General features: G+C 36.5%; 1 protein-coding gene across 2 annotated transcripts in view; it reads left to right on the forward strand.

The window, feature by feature from the left end:
• The window catches only part of RBBP5 (RB binding protein 5, histone lysine methyltransferase complex subunit), a 42,746-nt gene that overhangs the window by 13,120 nt on the left and 11,022 nt on the right, over positions 1 to 18,604 (forward strand). For both annotated transcript variants that reach the window (XM_037824924.1, XM_037824926.1), the window contains exons 3-12: positions 1,519 to 1,691; positions 11,146 to 11,286; positions 12,380 to 12,542; positions 13,565 to 13,674; positions 14,756 to 14,875; positions 14,964 to 15,117; positions 15,216 to 15,287; positions 15,849 to 15,966; positions 17,251 to 17,320; positions 17,753 to 17,982. In XM_037824924.1, coding sequence (XP_037680852.1) covers positions 1,519 to 1,691; positions 11,146 to 11,286; positions 12,380 to 12,542; positions 13,565 to 13,674; positions 14,756 to 14,875; positions 14,964 to 15,117; positions 15,216 to 15,287; positions 15,849 to 15,966; positions 17,251 to 17,320; positions 17,753 to 17,982 — 1,351 coding nt within the window. The remainder of the gene's footprint in view (positions 1 to 1,518; positions 1,692 to 11,145; positions 11,287 to 12,379; positions 12,543 to 13,564; positions 13,675 to 14,755; positions 14,876 to 14,963; positions 15,118 to 15,215; positions 15,288 to 15,848; positions 15,967 to 17,250; positions 17,321 to 17,752; positions 17,983 to 18,604) is intronic.

Genomic DNA, 18,604 nt, shown 5'->3' on the forward strand with positions numbered 1-18,604 from the left:
GTATAACTCATTTATCTTTAATTTAAAAAAAAATTTACTTGAAAGATTTTTCACAGAGTACCGTTACCTGTACCAAATTTTTTTCTGTGTCTTTCAAGTTTTGATTAATGTTTTTACAAAGTAATAATATGTATGCTATAAGTTCTACTTTTTTAAAATATAGAAATATTTTGTAACACTGATAATATTTCAGTGTTATCGTTCTGATTATTTAAAATAGATTGATATTTATATAAATCTTTTTTATTCATTTTTATTGAGATACATTCACATACCATGCAGTCATACAAAGCGTACATTCAGTTGTTCCTAGTATCATTACATAGTTGTGCACTCATCATCAAAATTAATTTTTGAACATTTTCATTACCACACACAGAAATAATAAGAATAAAAATTAAAGTGGAAAAGAACAATTAAAGTAAAAAAGAATACTGGGTGCCTTTTTTTTTCCCCCAACTTTTCTACTCATCCATCCATACACTGGACAAAGGGGAGTGTGGTCCATATGGGCTTTCCCGATTACATTGTCACCCGTCATAAGCTACATTTTTATACAGTCGTCTTCAAGATTCATGGGTTCTGGGTTGAAGTTTGATAGTTTCAGGTATTTACTGCTAGCTATTCCAATGTTTTAGAACTTAAAAAGGATTGTCTATATTGTGCGTAAGAGTGCCCACCAGTGTGACCTCTCGGCTCCTTTTGGAATCTCTCTGCCACTGAAGCTTATTTCATTTCCTTTCACATCCCCCTTTTGGTCAAGAAGATGTTCTCCATCCCACGATGCTGGGTCTAGATTCCTTGCCGGGAGTCATATTCCATGTTGCCAGGGAGATTTTGGTTGGAAATTTCACTATAATCATTTAAACCATATAATTCATTTACCTTTAATTAAAAAAAAAAAAACTCATTTGAAAGATTTTTCACAAAGAGTACCATTACCTGTAGCAAATTTTTTTTCTGTGTCTTTCACGTTTTGATTAACATTTTTACACAGTAATAAGTATGCTATAAGTTCTACTTTTTTAAAATATAGAAAAATTTTGTAACACATGAATATATTTCAGTATTATCATTCTGATTGTTTAAAATAGATTGAGATCTATATAAATTTATTAGACTTTCCTAATATTATACATATGGGCCGTTCTAGGTATTTTTGTTTTAAATTATTTTTCTTGGAAGAAATTCCAAGAAATAGAATACTGGGTCAATAGCTGTATGACTCTTTTAATGACTCTTGTTACAGTCTGCCTGATTGCCCTACAAAAAGTTTGTGCAAAGTTGGAGTTGTAATGTAAGGGCTGGATCACAGCTGTTTCCCCAAATCCTCAATTAACAATTATACATATTTCTTCATTTGGGCTAATTTGATAGGTATAAAATATATAGGCTATTTTGGTATATATGAAAATTTAAATTCAAAAGAAGTGTCATTAGTGGTAGAGAACCTCTGAAAAATAATTTTGATGCCTGGCTATGATTCTCCTATATTCTTGTATTTGCTTTAATTTTCAGGAAGCTGATGGAACTTTGGATTGTATCAGCATGGCCCTGACTTGCACCTTTAACAGGTGGGGTACACTGCTTGCAGTTGGCTGTAATGATGGCCGGATTGTCATCTGGGATTTCTTGACAAGAGGCATTGCTAAAATAATAAGTGCACACATCCATCCAGTTTGTTCTTTATGGTAAGAAAATTTTAATAATTTTTAAATTTTAAATTTTTAGATAATTTTAAATTAATATGCTAAATGTGAGTTAAGGGAGCAAATGGTAACTATATTTGCCAATTTCAGTGTAGATGTTTTAATATTTAGAGTTTTAAATATTCAGGCATCAGTAATGTAATTTCTCATAGCATACTCTACCTTGAAGCATACTGTACCTTGAAGCACCTTTGTAATGAGAAATTCAGTGTAGTATCAAGCTGTATCAGGCTTTGTCTGAGAATATTTCAATATTGAAATGAGATATTTACAAATTGCAGTTGTAGTATAATTGTGATATTAGCCTTTCATTTAGAATAAAAAATCTTGGAGTTAGTAGGGAAGCTTGAAAGTCATCTAGTCTAGCCTTTTCCAGTTTCAGTAATCATAAGCATGTGTATTCTTCATTGAAGTATAATTATTAGAGCTTTCTTAATAAATTCATGTTCAGTTGGAAATCTGCTGTGATATAAGTTCCCATTGATTTCACTCTAATTCTCTGAAAATTTTGTTTTGGTGTAGCACTTATCTTTTTTTTTTAGTTCATTTTGTGTTTATTTGGGAAGCACTTGAACTTGAGATCAAAGTTTGTTTTTGCTTTTTTTATTATTATTATTTTTTTGGTTGAGATTGTTCACAACCATATAATTATCCAAAGATCCAAAGTGTACAGTCACTTGCCCATGGTGCCATCATACAGCTGTGCATCCATCACCACAATTAATTTTTTTTTCAATTTTTAGAACATTTTCACTACTCCAGAAAAGAAATAAAGACACACAAAAAAAGGAAACTCAAATCCTCCCTTACCCCTAACTACCCCCCCTCCGTTATTGCTTCATAGTATTGGTACAGTATATTTGTTACTGTTGATGAAAGAATGTTAAAATACTACTAACTGTAGTATGTAGTTTGCAATAGGTATATATTTTTTCCTATATGCCCCTCTATTATTAACTTCTAGTTATAGTGTCATACATTTGTTCTAGTTCATGAGAGAGATTTCTGATATTTGTACAGTTAGTCATTGACATTGTCCATCATAAGATTCATTGTTTTATACATTCCCATCTTTTAACCTCCACCTTTCCTTCTGGTGACATATGTCACTCTGAGCTTACCCTTTCTACCACCTTCACACACTATTCAGTACTATTATTCTCACAACTTGCTACCATCACCTCTGTCCATCTCCAAATGTTTAAGTTCACCCTAGTTGAACATTCTGCTCAGAATAAGCAACTACTCCCATTCCTTAGCCTCATTCTATATCCTGGTAACTTACATTTCATGTCTATGAGTTTACATATTATAATTAGTTCATATCAGTGAGAACCTGCAATATTTGTCCTTATGTGTCTGTCTTGTTTCACTCAATATAGTGCCCTCAAGGTTTCTTCATCAACCCATTTTTTTAAGACTGTTTTGTTCACACACCATACATTCCATCCTAAGTAAACAATCGATGGTTCCCTGTCACATATTATGTATTCACCACCATGCCACTATCTATATAAGGACATCTCCATTTCTTCCACAAAGGAGGAGCAAGAGTCAAAGAAGGTAGAGAGACAAGAGAAAAATAAAAAAAGACAGATAGAAAACAAAACAAAACATGACAGCTAGGAAGCAACAAAAGGAAAGATAGCATTAAACTGAGGTAGAATAAAGAGTCAGACAACATCACCAATACAAAGAGTCCCATACTTCCCCTATGTCCCCCCCCCCCTCCGATATGCATTTGGCTTTGGTATATTGCCTGTTATATTAAAGAAAGCATAATACAATATTTTTGTTAACTATAGTCTCTAGTTTGCATTGATTATATATTTCCCTCAATCCCACCTCATTTTTACATTTTTAACACCTTGCAATGTTGACATTTATTTGTTCTACCTCATGTAAAAACATATTTGTACCTTTTACTACAATCATTGAGCAGCCTAGGTTTCCCTGAGTTACACAGTCCCAGTCTTTATCCTTTGTCTTTTGTTCTGGTGTCCCACATGGTCCCAACCTTCCTCTTTCAACCATACTCAGAGTCATCTTTGTTCAGTGTACTTACATTGCTGTGCTAGTCTCCCAAAATTGTGTTCCAAACCTCTTACTCCTGTCTTTTCCTTTCTGTCTGCAGTGTTTCCTTTAGTGTTTCATGTAGAGCAGGTATCTTAATCACATCACAAACTCTGTCATTGTTTGTCAGAGAATATTTTAAGCTCTCCCTCATATTTGAAGGATAGTTTTGCCAGATACAGGATTCTTGGTTGGTGGTTTTTCTCTTTCAGTATCTTAAATACATCATCCCACTTCCTTCTTGCCCCCGTGGTTGCTGCTAAGAAATCCGCACATAGTCTTATCAAGCTTCCTTTGTATGTGATGGATCACATTCTCTTGCTGCTTTCAGGATTCTCTCTTTATCTTTGACGTTTGATAATCTGATTGTTAAGCATCTTGGTGTAGACCTATTCAGATCTATTCTTTTGGGGTATGCTGCGCTTCTTGGGTCTGTAATTTTATGTCTTTCCTAAGAGATGGGCAATTTTCATTGATTATTTCCTCTATTATTGTTTCTGCCCCTTTTCCCTTCTTTTCTCCTTCTGGAACACCAATGATATGTACATTCTTGCTTTTCATTTTGTTCTTAAGTTCCTGGAGACGTTGCTCATATTTTTCCATTCTTTTCTCTATCCGTTCTTTTGTGTGTAGGCTTTCAGGTGCCTTGTTCTTCAGTTCCTGAGTGTTTTCTTCTGCCTCTCGAGATCTGCTGTTGTATATTTCCATTATGTCTTTCATCTCTTTGTTGTGCCTTTCATTTCCTTAGATTCTGCCAGTTGGTTTTTCGAACTTTCGATTTCTACCTTACGTACATCCAGTGTTTTCATTATATGGTTCATCTCTTTTGCCATATCTTCCCTAAACTTTTTGAATTGATTTAGCATTGGTTGTTTAAATTCCTGTATCTCAGTTGAAGTGTATGTTTGTTCCTTTGACTGGGCCATAACTTCATTTTTTTTAGTGTAGGTTGTAGTTTTCTGCTGCCTAGGCTTCTGGTTTCCTTGGTTACCCCAATCAGGTTTTCCCAGACCAGAACGGGCTCATGCCTTGGAAGGAGGCAATAGTATCAGGTCTCCCTGAGGGTGTCTTTGAAGATTGGTACACCCTGTGAGGCCTCAAATCACTGTGTTTTTCTGTCCAGCAGGTAGCACTTGTCAGCCTGTAGCTCCAGACTGGTGTAAGGAGGTGTGACACATCGCCATTTTTCCCTAGGCTCTGGGATCTGGTTCTTAATGGAAGGCGGGTAGTAGAGCTTGGTACCGCATCTTTCCTCTTAGGGAAGATACACCCCCTAGGGAGAGGTCCATTTACATTAAAATAGTCTCTGACTCTGCTATCTCCACCCTGGTCTGGGTCTGAGCCCTGGTCTGGGTCTGAGCCCTGGGAATTGAAAATGGCTGAGGCTTCTCCACTGAGCCGAAAAGGGGACAGAAAGCCCCCCTTCAGGGTCGGTCCATGGCTACTCTCAGTTTCACCCATTGGCCAGAGACAGCAGCCGGTCCTCTGGGCTTCCCCTCCCTCCCAGAGAGGTCCTCCGGCTCTCCAAGGTCAGTTGTCACCAAAAGCCTTTGTCTGCTTGTTGGGGATTCGTAGCTTGTATTCAGGAGTCCATGTTTGTAATTTAAACACCAGTTGGAGCTCAGCTGAGCTATATTCGCTTCCTGGGAGAGTGCTCCTCTCTAGCACGAAGAGGCTTTGCCATTTGGGCTGTCGGGGGAGGGAGCTTCTGCTTGGATCCGCAGTTTTTACTTACAGATTTTATGCTGCGATCTTGGGCATTCCTCCTAATTCACGTTGGTGGATGATGAGTGGACAATCACGTTTGTCCCCCTGCAGTTATTCCAGATTATTTACTAGTTGTTCCTGGTTGTATATTAGTAGTTCCAGGGGGACTGAGAAGCTTCCATTCCTCTCTGTGCCGCCATCTTCTTCCAGCATTTATCTTTTTAAAATTAACTTGGGGCCAAAAAAAAACACTTAATCAGATCTAAGTTTATTATTTCCTTTCATCTGAATGGAAGTAGCAGTTGTATCTCAAAACACTGGTTTAAGAGAAGGCTGAATCCCATTCTGTTAAGCAAGTAATGAACTGATGACTTTAAGGAAAACTTCTCCTTAATACGCAGAATGTGAACACTGACCCTGTAGATCTCCTAGTTTTCTTTCAATTCCTTTGCTTTTCATTTCTTTTTTTGTTGTGTTGTTGCAATAAAGATTTGACTATATACCTGTGCTTTTAAATAGCTTTATTAAGCTACATATAATTCACATAATGTAAAGTTCATCCATTTTAAGTGTACAAATAAGCTATATTCACTGTCTTGTGCAACTGTCACCACAATCTAATTTTTGAATCCTATACCCATTAAAAATGTGCATATACTTTTATTATAAAATAACAGCATAGTTTGTAATTGTGCTATATAGTGCGTTATATTTTGCCTTATTCCCCCTTCCCTAAGGCATTCTGGGCATTTCCTGCTTTAAGTTTTTTAAGTTTTTTTATGGCTGGATAATATATCATCTGATCAATCAACCATTATGTTCTTAACTGTTATTTGTTTCTCTGCTACCTAATGTTTGGTGAATGTCTTTATGCATAAAGTTTTTCTCATGTTTACATATTTATTTACTTACTTGGCAAGTATTTAACATGTATTATGTATCAGGTACTGTGTTAGGCATTGGGGACACGAAAGCAAATAAGGAGAAGTTCTTGATTATTAGGAGGTAAGTATGCATACAAATGTGTGTAATAAAGCTTTACAGGTCCTGTACAGAACTATGTTGGAGATCTAGTGGCGGCAAAGGTGCAAAGGAGGAAGTGGTCAGCTGCACTTAAGGACATGGTGGCCAAGAAAGGCTTCACAGATGAGATAATTTCTGACTTGTAGTATCAAACTTGTAAAACGAGTAGGTGGCTTACTAGATGTATTCCAAGCAGAGTATGCTGTGCAGAGTCATACTGACTTCAATCAAGCATGGTAAGATGGGGAACTGTAGGTAGTTTGGGACAGCTGGATTGTGGATCAGGAGGTGTGATATGGCAAGAACCAAGGTAAGCTGAGATCATCATGGAGGAATTTGTATGTCATACTCATATATTTGAACTTTATCCTGTAGACACTGTGAAGCCATTAAAAGATTTTAGGCAGGAAAGTGATATGGTGAGTTTTTATTTTAGAAAGTTCTCTGGGGCAACATGTGGAGAATAGATTGAAGGAGGGACAGTGAATGAAGATAGGAGAATTGCAGGGGTTTAGGCTAGAGATGATAGGGAATTGAAATAAGGATAGTTGTAATAGAATTGGAGCAGAGTGAGACAGATACAAGAAATGGTAGAAATGATGTGTCTCAGTCATGAATTAGATAAGGGGTGTGAGTGAAGTGGGGAAGTTAAGATGATCCTCAGGTTTCTTGATTGGATGAAGATACTCATTAATATCAGACATGAGGGAGAGTGAGTTTGAGATTATTGTTTCCTATCTGCTGTTATATTCATGATATTTTATTGTAAATATTTGTTTTATGAGTATCTTCCCTGCAAGGTGATACATGCTGTGAGTAAATAAATGGACCTTGTCTGCCTTTTCACTGCTATATTCCTAGCTTGTAACACTGTGCATGGTATATAGTCAGTGTGTGCATATTTGTTTGATGAATGGATATATCCAATAGGCATTTGGTGTGTGATTTTTCATTAAAATAGACTTACAGAAGTGTGTTAATAGTAGATCAAAGGGTTTGAATAGTGAGAGGCCCCCCTCCAACTTTTTTTTACTTCTTTTTTTAATCACAAAGTTTATACAAAACTTGTACTTGCTTAGTGTTAAAATTTTTTTTTAATAAAAAGAAAAGTCCCCTGGAAATAACTGTGGGACTGTCCCTGCTTAGGTTTGCTGCGTCCTCTTGGGGCTGCTACAGAAGAAACCCAAGCCCTGGGTAGGGGCCATGGATAGAACTAAATGATTTAGTAAAAGCCCATTTGTCTCTTGGAAAGAAACAAAATTGTCAGATGTGAGAAGCTATGATTATGCCTAATACTTATTTTTTTTTAAATTGGAGAACCCCTCTTTTAACATCTGTTTAAAACTCAATTTTTTTTATTCAACTCTTCATTCATTCATTCAGCTGTTGTTTAGATAACAAGCAGCAAGGTATAGAAAAAAAACAAGTATCTTTCTGGAATCAAGCTAAGTACTTGGTTTTCCCCACTCTGAAGTCCACACTGTTGCCAGAGCAATTTTTTTTAATTCATTTTTATTGAGATATATTCACATACCATGCAGTCATACAAAGTGTACATTCAGTTGTTCACAATACCATTATATAGTTTTGTGTTCATCACTGAAATTAATTTTTAAACATTTTCATTACCACACATACAAAAATAATAAGAATAAAAATTGAAGTGCAAAAGAACAATTAAAGTAAAAAAGAACACTGGATTTTTTTTTTTTTTTGCCCCCATTTTTCTATTCATCCATCCATACACTGGACAAAGGGGAGTGTGGTCTATATGGCTTTCCCAAGCACATTGTCAGTCCTCATAAGCTACATTTTTTATACAATCATCTTCAAGATTCATGGGTTCTGGGTTGTAGTTTGATAGTTTCAGGTGTTTACTGCTAGCTGTTCCAATTCATTAGAACCTAAAAAGAGTTTCTATATTGTGCGTAAGAGTGCCCACCAGTGTGACCGCTCGGCTCCTTTTGGAATCTCTCTGCTACTGAAGCTGATTTCATTTCCTTTCACATCCCCCTTTTGGTCAAGAAGATGTTCTCCGTCCCACGATGCTGGGTCTAGATTCCTCCCCAGGAGTCATATTCCACGTTGCCAGAGAGATTCACTCCCCTGGGTGTCAGATCCCTCGTAGGGGGGAGGGCAGTGATTTCACCTGCCAAGTTAGCTTAGCTAGAGAGAGAGGGCCGCATCTGAGCAATGAAGAGGCATTCGGGAGGAGGCTCTTAGGCCACAATTATAGGCAGGTCTAGCCTCTCCTTTGCAGCAAGTCTTGCCAAGGGTGAGTCTGGTGGTAGAGGGCTCAACCCATCAAATCACCAGTCCCCTACATCTGTGGGCAGATCAGCAGCCATCGAGGTGGGGAAGCCCAACACCCCTCCATTCTCCACCAGTTCCTCAAGGGGGCTCTGCATATATTTTTCATTGTTTTTCTTTTTTAATTAAGTATATAAAAAAATTTAAAAAAAACATTAAAAAAAACATTTCATACCTGAAACTACCAAACTCCAACCCAGCAGTCTGGACTCCTGAAGACAATTATATAATAATGTAGATTACAAGGGGTGACAGTGTGATTGTGAAGACCTTGTGGATCACACCCCCTTTATCTAGTGTATGGATGAGTGGAGGAATGGGGATAAAAACTAAAGGACAAATGGGGTGGGATGGGGGGATGATTTGGGTGTTCTTTTTTCACTTTTATTTTTTATTCTTGTTCTGGTTCTTTCTGATGTATGGAAAATGTTCAGAGATAGATTGTGGTGATGAACGCATAACTATGTTATCATACTGTGGACAGTGGATTGTGTATCATGGATGATTGTATGGAGTGTGAATGTATTTCAATAAAACTGAATTTAATAAAAAAACAAAAAAAAAACAAAAAAAAAAACATTTCAAACAAGTCATAACATAACAAGGAAGTAAGAAAAAGACAACTAACCTAAAATAACGACTTTACTTCCAACATGTTCCTACTCTACCCCACGAAAATAACCTAATATAGCAACATCTCTGCGAACTTGTTCCTACCATACTCATCAGAAATTAACAAACCGTAGTCATTCCTGGGAACTCCTAGAATGAATATAACTTAATTTTTAAAATTAGATTTCCCTCCATTATAGCAGCAGTACAAGCTCATTGTGAAGGAGTGAGAAATGCCAACGTGCCTATTGGTATTTCTGTTTTGCAGGCTTCTCTAACACCTAATCTGGAATATGTGAGGCAAAAAGAAAATCCAGGGAACTCACCACTGTGTCCATTCCGTGGGTCCAACAGTCCCTAGCCAGTCTGCGTTCCCTCCTCCTTTAAGAGTCTTTAAATGTTTGCTCTCTATATAATGTCCAGGATGTCTCGTTGTACTTAGCAGGAAGAATAGGGAAAAGTGCATCTACTCCATCTTTGCAGAAGCAGAAGTCAGATAAAATTTTTTTAATATATTTTCCCCCATGTTTAGTTCTATTGACTCATCTTGAATATATCTTTATGGTATGATTTATTGGTCTCCAGTTTTGCTGACAATGTTGATTAAAAATGTATCCTCTCACATTATTGATTGTACTGCATTCACTTTCCATATGAAAGAGCACAGCATTCATTGTTGGATAGACCCCAGTTTGAATCCTAGCCCTGCCATTTGTTAGTGAGGTGACTTTAGGCAAGTTACTTGATCTCTTTGACCTCAGTTACAAAAATGGAGAAAATAATACTTATGCTAAAATGGCTAAATGAGGATAACTTGTGGAAGTACACATCATAGGTAGGTAGTGAGATTCGAGGTTTCTCTTTCCTTATAAAAGTTTAAAACTACTCTGCAGTCCGGGCTGTTGTTCTTGCGGTAGTCGTCGTCTTTGTTTCTGTGTTTTTGTTTTGATTTTAAGTTAAATAGTTGCCTCTGCAATATGTTTATATCCCTGATAATAGGCTTACCTTTTTAAAAAGTTGTTTTCTTGGATGAATGTCAGTATTCATTTTTTCAGATTCTATAAAGAATTCCTTGGGCTCTAATTGAATTTTTTATATCCTTAGCCAGAACATGGCTTATCTTCCTTTATATATATTTTTCTTAATTTCTCATATTCATTTTATATAATTTTTGTTTGTTTTTTTGTGTCCAGTGTTTAAACTAATCATAATAATACTAATACTAATTTGTTGTTTTTGGTATTACCGTAACATTTTAATTCCTTTCCTAATTATTTTAAGTAGCAGATACTTATTGTTTTTCTCACACTGTGATGATGATTCTTCTGTGACAACTTCAGAAAACTCAGCACACATACACCCTACCCTTCCAAACAAAACAAAACAAAATAAAACAAACCCTGTTTTTTGTTACACTGACCCTTGTTAGGGCAACTGATTTTAGACTCTTCTGTAAAGCCTGAGTCCAATTATTTAACTGAGCCACTCGTGTTATTTTGAAATACTAAGAGCTTCTGTTACTGGATATCAAGATATCATGAAAACATTCTTATTTATTATTAGATTGCAAAAGTTTGTGGATTTGGATACATGTATTAAAAAAAAAACAGTTGACATTTAGGTCAATGTTTACAACTCAAATATTTTTATCCATAATAGTGGTATGAAATAACTAGGAATATGTGCTAAGTTGCCCTTTTTTTCTTTCCAGCTGGAGTCGAGATGGTCATAAGCTCGTGAGTGCTTCCACTGATAACATAGTGTCACAGTGGGATGTTCTATCAGGCGACTGCGACCAGAGGTTTCGATTCCCTTCACCCATCTTAAAAGTCCAGTATCATCCACGAGATCAGTATGTTTAACCTAAATTGTTCCTTTCCTGGGGTGAGGTCTAATTCTGTATGGATTAGCTCCAGGCTCATGAACATTTCAGCTTAAGGTTTTAGGAGGCAAAAACATAGCCTTCAAGTCTTCTACATGAAACAGTCTGTCTAGGTTGGCTCTACTAAACAGATTTTTAAAGAGAGTGTTATGGTATCATTTAATTAAAAACTGATTACTATTAAGATTTCGAAAATGGGCAAACATGGAAATAAGTATAATAACTTGGCCTTGACTTGGGTCTTTTCCCCTCTTGATTATTCGGGTTTCTTTAACAGGGAGAAACAGTTAAGTATTAAAACTACATTTAAGGAAAAAAATGCCCACTGTTCCATTACCCAGACATAACCTATTTCGTTCCTCTGGGTTCCCTTTCAGCCAAATTTTCTTTAATTATAAGGTTATTAGGTAGTGCTTTATAACTCACAAGGCACTTTTATACAAATTAAGAGTATGTAAATCTGAATTTTTTTACATTATTAGAATCAGTACTTTTTTCATTTTATTTTATACATATTTTAAGTTTGCTACCGTCATATTTGCTTTTTTTTAAATAAAGTTTTATTCAGGTATAGTCACATACCTTAATTTGTCACCACAATCAATTTTTGGACATTTCCTTACTCCAAGAAAAATAAAATGATTGTAAAAAAGAACACCTAAAACATTCCACCCCCCCATCCCACCCTGTTTTTCATTTAATTTTTGTCCCCATTTTTCTACTCATCTGTCCATACACTGGACAGAGGGAGTATGAGCCACAAGATTTTCACAATCACACAGCCACACTATGTAAGCTACATAGTTATAGAGTCATCAAGAATCAAAGCTACTGGGTTCATATTTACTTTTAACAATAACATATTTTGTCATGGTAGAATCCCATAGTTTTATTCAACCATTTCCCTCTTTTTAGGTATTTAGATTTTGTGCTTTTTCACTATTTTAGATTGGCTTGGGCTGCGAAACTGATGGGGTGGTGGACAGGTGTCAGGGAAAAAGGCAAAGAATCAGCCTTATGATACCAAAGCAACAGCCATTGTACTATTCATATTTTTAAACAGGAACAAAGTACTCGTGTGTCCCATGAAATCTGCTCCTGTCATGTTGACCCTTTCAGATTCCAAGCATGTTGTTCTGCCGGTAGACGATGACTCTGATTTGAATGTGGTTGCATCTTTTGATAGGCGAGGGGAATATATCTATACGGGAAATGCAAAAGGCAAGGTAAGCATAGAAGCCTAGATTGCAGAAAATAAGCACCAGCCATCCTGTGCATTGGCTGTTTTCATGTTTACTTTTTTTTTTTTTTAACCTCCTTTTAAATTTCTCTTATCCCTGGACTAAGAGCACAGCTCTTACCTGTATCAAATGGAGCCTATTTTTCTCTCATGCCTTAATAGTAATGTCTTTTCTTTGGAATTTGAGTTGTCAGAGAATATTTGTCTAGAAAAGGATGGAAGGGCCTTTACTGGATGCTAATAATGAAGGGCCATTTCTAAATTATAAAATGTAAGTCATAGTATCAAATGGAATACCACTAATGAAAATTTCTATTATGTAGTTCTGTAAATACTGTATAATTCAGGCCAGCTAAATCTATAGTACTCAGACGTTATTGTCCTTCTTTATTCCTTCTTGTTAAACTTCTGGCCTTGCCTTTTGGAGTGTTGGAAGGTCTAGGACCTTCTGTCTGGGATATGTAGAAGGTGTTTTTTCTGTGGAATAAGTCAGTCTAGGTGAGCTGTAAGGTCCCTTTCAAGCTTAAGAGTTTGTAGTTCCATTAAGCTCCTTAATTTTTTTTTGGACTAGGACACATCAGCTAACATATTTCATGGCTACTTTAGAAAATGGCTATTTGATCCTCTGATTTTGTTTTTCCCCTTTGGGACCCTTTTTAGTTCTGACATAGTGAATATTTCCCTTCCAAATAGGCTATTTTTTCTTTTCTTTCTTTAAAAAGGCCAGTCATTTTAAACCTAGTAATGAGACTGCAATTCCATTATGAGAATTTCTCTCTCTCATGATATGCAGTAACAAAAAGAACCACATAATCTAAACAATATATTTTAAGAATAGATTAATGTGCTGTCTTTGAAGAGGTAAAAAGAAATATCAGTTAATCAGCTTGAATACATGGCAGTAGAAATGTTTATAGTTACTCAGTCTCCTCCCAATTTTAGAAACAGAAACCAGGTCTAATTACTATAAGTTATCAGAATACTTATTTTTCTCTCCTTTAACTTTAGATTTTGGTACTAAAAACAGATTCTCAGGATCTTGTTGCTTCCTTCAGAGTAACAACTGGAACCAGCAATACTACGGCCATTAAGTCAATAGAGTTTGCCCGGAAGGGAAGGTGAGTGACACTTTGTCTTTTTAGGAACAGTTTTAAATTTTAAAAGTGAATAGACGAAAGTTGGAAACAACCCAAATGTCCGTCATCAAATGAGCAGATAAACAAAATGTGGTGTGTATACACACACATACACACACTCATACACAATGGAATATTATTCAGCCATAATGATGAAATGAAGTTCTAACATATGCTACAACATGGATGAACCCTGAAGATATGTTGAGTGAAATCACCCAGACAAAAAAGGACAGATATTGTATGGTTTGCTTATATGAAATAGCTACACTAAGCAAATTTATAGACACAGAAAAAAGACTGGGATTACCAAGGGCTAGGGGGGTACAAGGAATGGGGAGTTAATGTATAATAGGTGTAGGGTTTCTCACTGGGGTGATGGGAAAGTTTTGGTAATGGATGGTGGTGATGGTCGCATAACATTGTGAATGTTAATAATGCCACTGAATTGCATGCTTGGGAGTGGTTGAATTGGGAAATTTTATCTTTATGTGATACCACAATTAAAACAACAACAAAAAAAGAAAGACCAAAGAGACAATCACAATTGAATGCAATAGGTGATCTGGGAGGAGAAAAGGCCCAAGAAGTCTGTAAGAAGGTGATAACTTAGTTATATTTTAGACAGATTTCCAGTGTCATTACAGTAACAAGTTGGGCATTTTAAAATGACATATTTAGTTTATTAACTTACCAAGAAGAATACACTGTGGATAAAACAGGCCTGAGAAATGAAGTGTCTATATATATTTAGCTATAGGCTTGTGAATTTAGCAGATGACTTTCAGTGTAGAGGTCTTGGCTCTCAGTCAAGTACTGACAATTTGTGCTTATAAGTTCAGGAGTACATAGGAAGTATCCAACTTATTCTCCCTTCAAATTATATTTTGGTTTGGAAGATGACAAGTAAATGCATAAGTATTCTAGTCTGTTACTTAGATTTTTTACCCAGTCTCTTCCCAGTTTTTTTAGTTGTTTTGTGGTACCATTCTAAGTAACTGGTGGTAATAGAAAATGTTTACAGAAACAGATTTTTGACCTCTGGTGTTTATCCTTTCTGTAGTTGCTTTTTAATTAACACAGCAGATCGAATAATCAGAGTTTATGATGGCAGAGAAATTTTAACCTGCGGAAGAGATGGAGAACCTGAACCCATGCAAAAATTGCAGGACCTGGTGAATAGGTATGTCTCACAACCTAGAAGAAAATGTGGTAAGTCATGACATGGGCTCAGGTTCCAGGTTTCTTTGGATGCTTTCTTTGTACTTTAGGACCCCATGGAAGAAGTGCTGTTTCTCTGGGGATGGAGAATACATAGTGGCAGGTTCAGCCCGGCAGCATGCCCTGTACATCTGGGAGAAGAGCATTGGAAACCTGGTGAAGATCCTCCATGGGACTAGAGGAGAACTCCTTTTGGATGTAGCTGTGAGTAGAATGGGAGGTGGTGGTTGGTACTTACATAATCCAGGAAATCTTGAGTCCATTCTTAGAACCGATTTTTTTTTTCCTTCATTAAAATTTAGTGGCATCCTGTTCGACCCATCATAGCATCCATTTCTAGTGGAGTGGTATCTATCTGGGCACAAAATCAAGTAGTAAGTATTTTTCTGGTATAATTGTTTTGAAATTAGATACCTTTTCTTTTTACGGAAGGACCTTTAGCTTACTCAGTAAGCTAAAAATTACCTTATTTTTACTTTTTCACTTTTGCATACAGTTCTTGCAACTGAATTAAACAGGTTCAGTGCATCAAGTTTTGCTTTATTTTGTTGGGAAGGTTAGTTTACCAGCTCTGATTGCAGGGAGAAAGTTTAGGGTACTTCCTGTTATCTGAGATATATTTTTATTTTTCTTTCAGCTCAGTTAAAATATGTTTTACATCTTGGTTTTATTTTGAACATCGCTTAAATTATCTCTTAAAAAGATTAAGGAAGACATTTATAAGCAAGCTACATTAAATAACTTGGAATGTTTAAGATAAATATCTTAAGAGTAAAACCTAGAGATACCTAATTTTATTCTTATCCACCACATTTGGTCTCAGAATTTTGAGTCTCTTTCATGCTCAGATCTTTCATTTATATTATTAATGTCTAGATTACAGATTATACTGCTTTCTCATTATAGTTAAGAAGTATGTTTTGCTTGTGGCATAGGAAAATTGGAGTGCATTTGCACCAGACTTCAAAGAGTTGGATGAAAATGTGGAATATGAGGAAAGGGAATCTGAGTTTGATATTGAAGATGAAGATAAGAGTGAGCCTGAGCAGACAGGTAATATTTATCAATTGCAGATAGTATTTCCTAAAGAAAAAATGATTGCTTTACTTAATACTCTCTTAATTCGATTGCAGATTTATTTCAGCACTTAGTATATAATGCATTTTTCTTTTTAAGCTTACTAATAACTTCTCAGTGTTTTGAGGGTCTTAATTTATAAAGTGTTAACTAAGGACTCACATGGGTATTACTAGGGATCAAGCAACTCTTATTATTTCACTTTGAATTTTCTGATTAATTTTAGATGATTAAGTGAGAATTTATATGCAGCACCTAACAAAGTCTTCACACATGCTGGGTGCTCAGCTTATATCATATGTTCTGTCACTCCTTTGTTGGTCAGATAAAGGTAAAGAACATAGGTTCCAAAGTCAGACTGCCTTGGTCAAAATACTATAAGCCTGAATTTCCTCATCTGTAAAATAGAGGTAATAATAGTACTTACCTACTAGGATTGTGGGGAATAAATGAGATAATTCATGTAAATCACTTAGTATAGTGCCTATCTCATAGTAAACATTCAGATATTATTGTCGATGAAGATGATGGTAATAGTTTTGTTAGTTTTAGCTCTTGTATTCTAAACTAGATAGGAAGCTCCTTGAGAATAAAGATTCAGCTTTTTATCTCTCTGGTGCCAAATTTAGGGCTTCTTTGCACATAGTAGGGGTTCTCGTGTGTTCTGAAGGCTTAGTATGCCCAGTTGGCACTGTCAGTGAGGAATGCAGTGCTGCAGATCACTGATTGCTGGGCCACTTGATGGTGCCAAGAGTCAAGGAATTGGGGTCATGATTATTTCGCTCCAGCTTGAAAGTGCTGGTTCTCACTTTTTTGATATTAGATAACTCTCATGACTCGTGCATTTTAGGAGGACCACCAGGGATTGCATAATGTTCTGGATTGTATTGGTATTGTTGGATTATGTTCTATGAAGCCTTCCCAAACTTTGGCATTTAGAATTAGTTGTTTCTCCTTCCCATCTCCTTAGTACACTTCACATACCTTTCCTATAGCACTTAACTGTATTGAATTTAAATCATCTGTTTGTGTTTGTGTCCCCAGTTAGACTACAGAGCTTTACTGAAGAAACATTGCCAACTTTCCTGGTCATTGCCAGTACCTGGCATAGGGTAGAAATTCAGCAAATATTTGTAAAATGAACTATTTGGTTTTCCTCCCTTGTTTCTCCAGATTTCAGTTTATGAAAATCATTAAGCTGCAGGAAAAAAAATGGTTCTTCACTTTTTCTCAGACCTCCTCTGTATTTCTGTCCTGCAGGGGCTGATGCTGCAGAGGATGAAGAAGTGGACGTCACCAGCGTGGATCCTATTGCTGCCTTTTGTAGCAGGTGAGCCCACCTTGGGGCTGGGCATCTAGGGAACGCCTCTTCAGCCTCAAGTACTCTACTGCTAAATTCCCCCTGGTTATCCCTTCACACCATCTGCCTATTAGGTAAATGAGATAATTTTTTTAGTGTACTTGGTGTACAAGAAATAATTTAATCTTTATTCTCCTATCCTAGTTTCCCTTCCCTTCTCCCCCAATAGAGAATTTTAAGAAATGGAAATAATTCATTTTTGCCATTTATTTTATTTTTTACTACTAATTATATTGATCATGTTGTCAGATTTCCTTGTATTCATCTTGACTTCCTTAAAATTCTAGATCCATGCCTGTTGCTTATGGTTAATATAGGTGATTCTGCCCTAAAGGAAGGGTTCATGGTTTAAGCAACTATCTCCTCTTTTTTCCAATCCCTTGTCTGACCTGTTCCAAATAGTGACGAAGAGCTAGAAGATTCAAAGGCTCTGTTATATTTACCCATTGCCCCTGAGGTAGAAGACCCAGAAGAAAATCCTTATGGCCCCCCACCAGATGCAGTCCAGACCTCCTTGATGGATGAAGGGGCTAGTTCAGAGAAGAAGAGGCAGTCATCAGCAGATGGGTCCCAGCCGCCTAAGAAGAAACCCAAAACAACCAATATAGAACTTCAAGGAGTACCAAATGACGGTAAGAGCCATATCATCTCTCTGTTTTCTGACAGACACCACTTTGTACTCTCCAGCACAATCTGATAATTTCCTGTTTGGTCGATTTTACCTTTAAGGAGTTCTCCCTTGAGTCTTTTTTCATCTGCCTTCCTTTCTCTTTTAAAATGGGGAAATCCTGTAGTTCAGTATGTGCCCAAGATGACAGTCTTCTGACACCTGGTTCATTATATCAGTCGATTTTCCTCCCCCAACCTCCTCCCCCCTCTCTTCTTTTCCTTTTTTTCCATAGAGTGGTTTTATTAGGTGGTGAAATAGTAGTCAGACCTGGACAATCTTTTCTTCCTTTGCTTTTATAGTCTGATCATGGGAAAGTCTTTATTGTCATATCTTTTTTTCTCCTGTTAGATGGCTATAGAATCAGTTAGTTGTGCATCTGCACATTTCCCTGATGCTGTTGCTTGTGTGGCAGCTCTATTCCAGGCCATGTTTTGTGGTTTATAAACCACTGCTGTTTTTTACATCAAACCTGCAAGTTTTGCTTCCTATCTCTGCTTGGAGAGGATATGGCTTGTTGTGAACCATATAGGCCAGTGGTGCCCTTTGGCCAAGCAACTCTTTCTCTTAATGGCCACTCTTATAGT

The sequence above is a fragment of the Choloepus didactylus genome, chromosome 2 (genome assembly GCF_015220235.1).
Source record: "Choloepus didactylus isolate mChoDid1 chromosome 2, mChoDid1.pri, whole genome shotgun sequence".
In the NCBI taxonomy this organism is placed as follows: domain Eukaryota; kingdom Metazoa; phylum Chordata; class Mammalia; order Pilosa; family Megalonychidae; genus Choloepus; species Choloepus didactylus.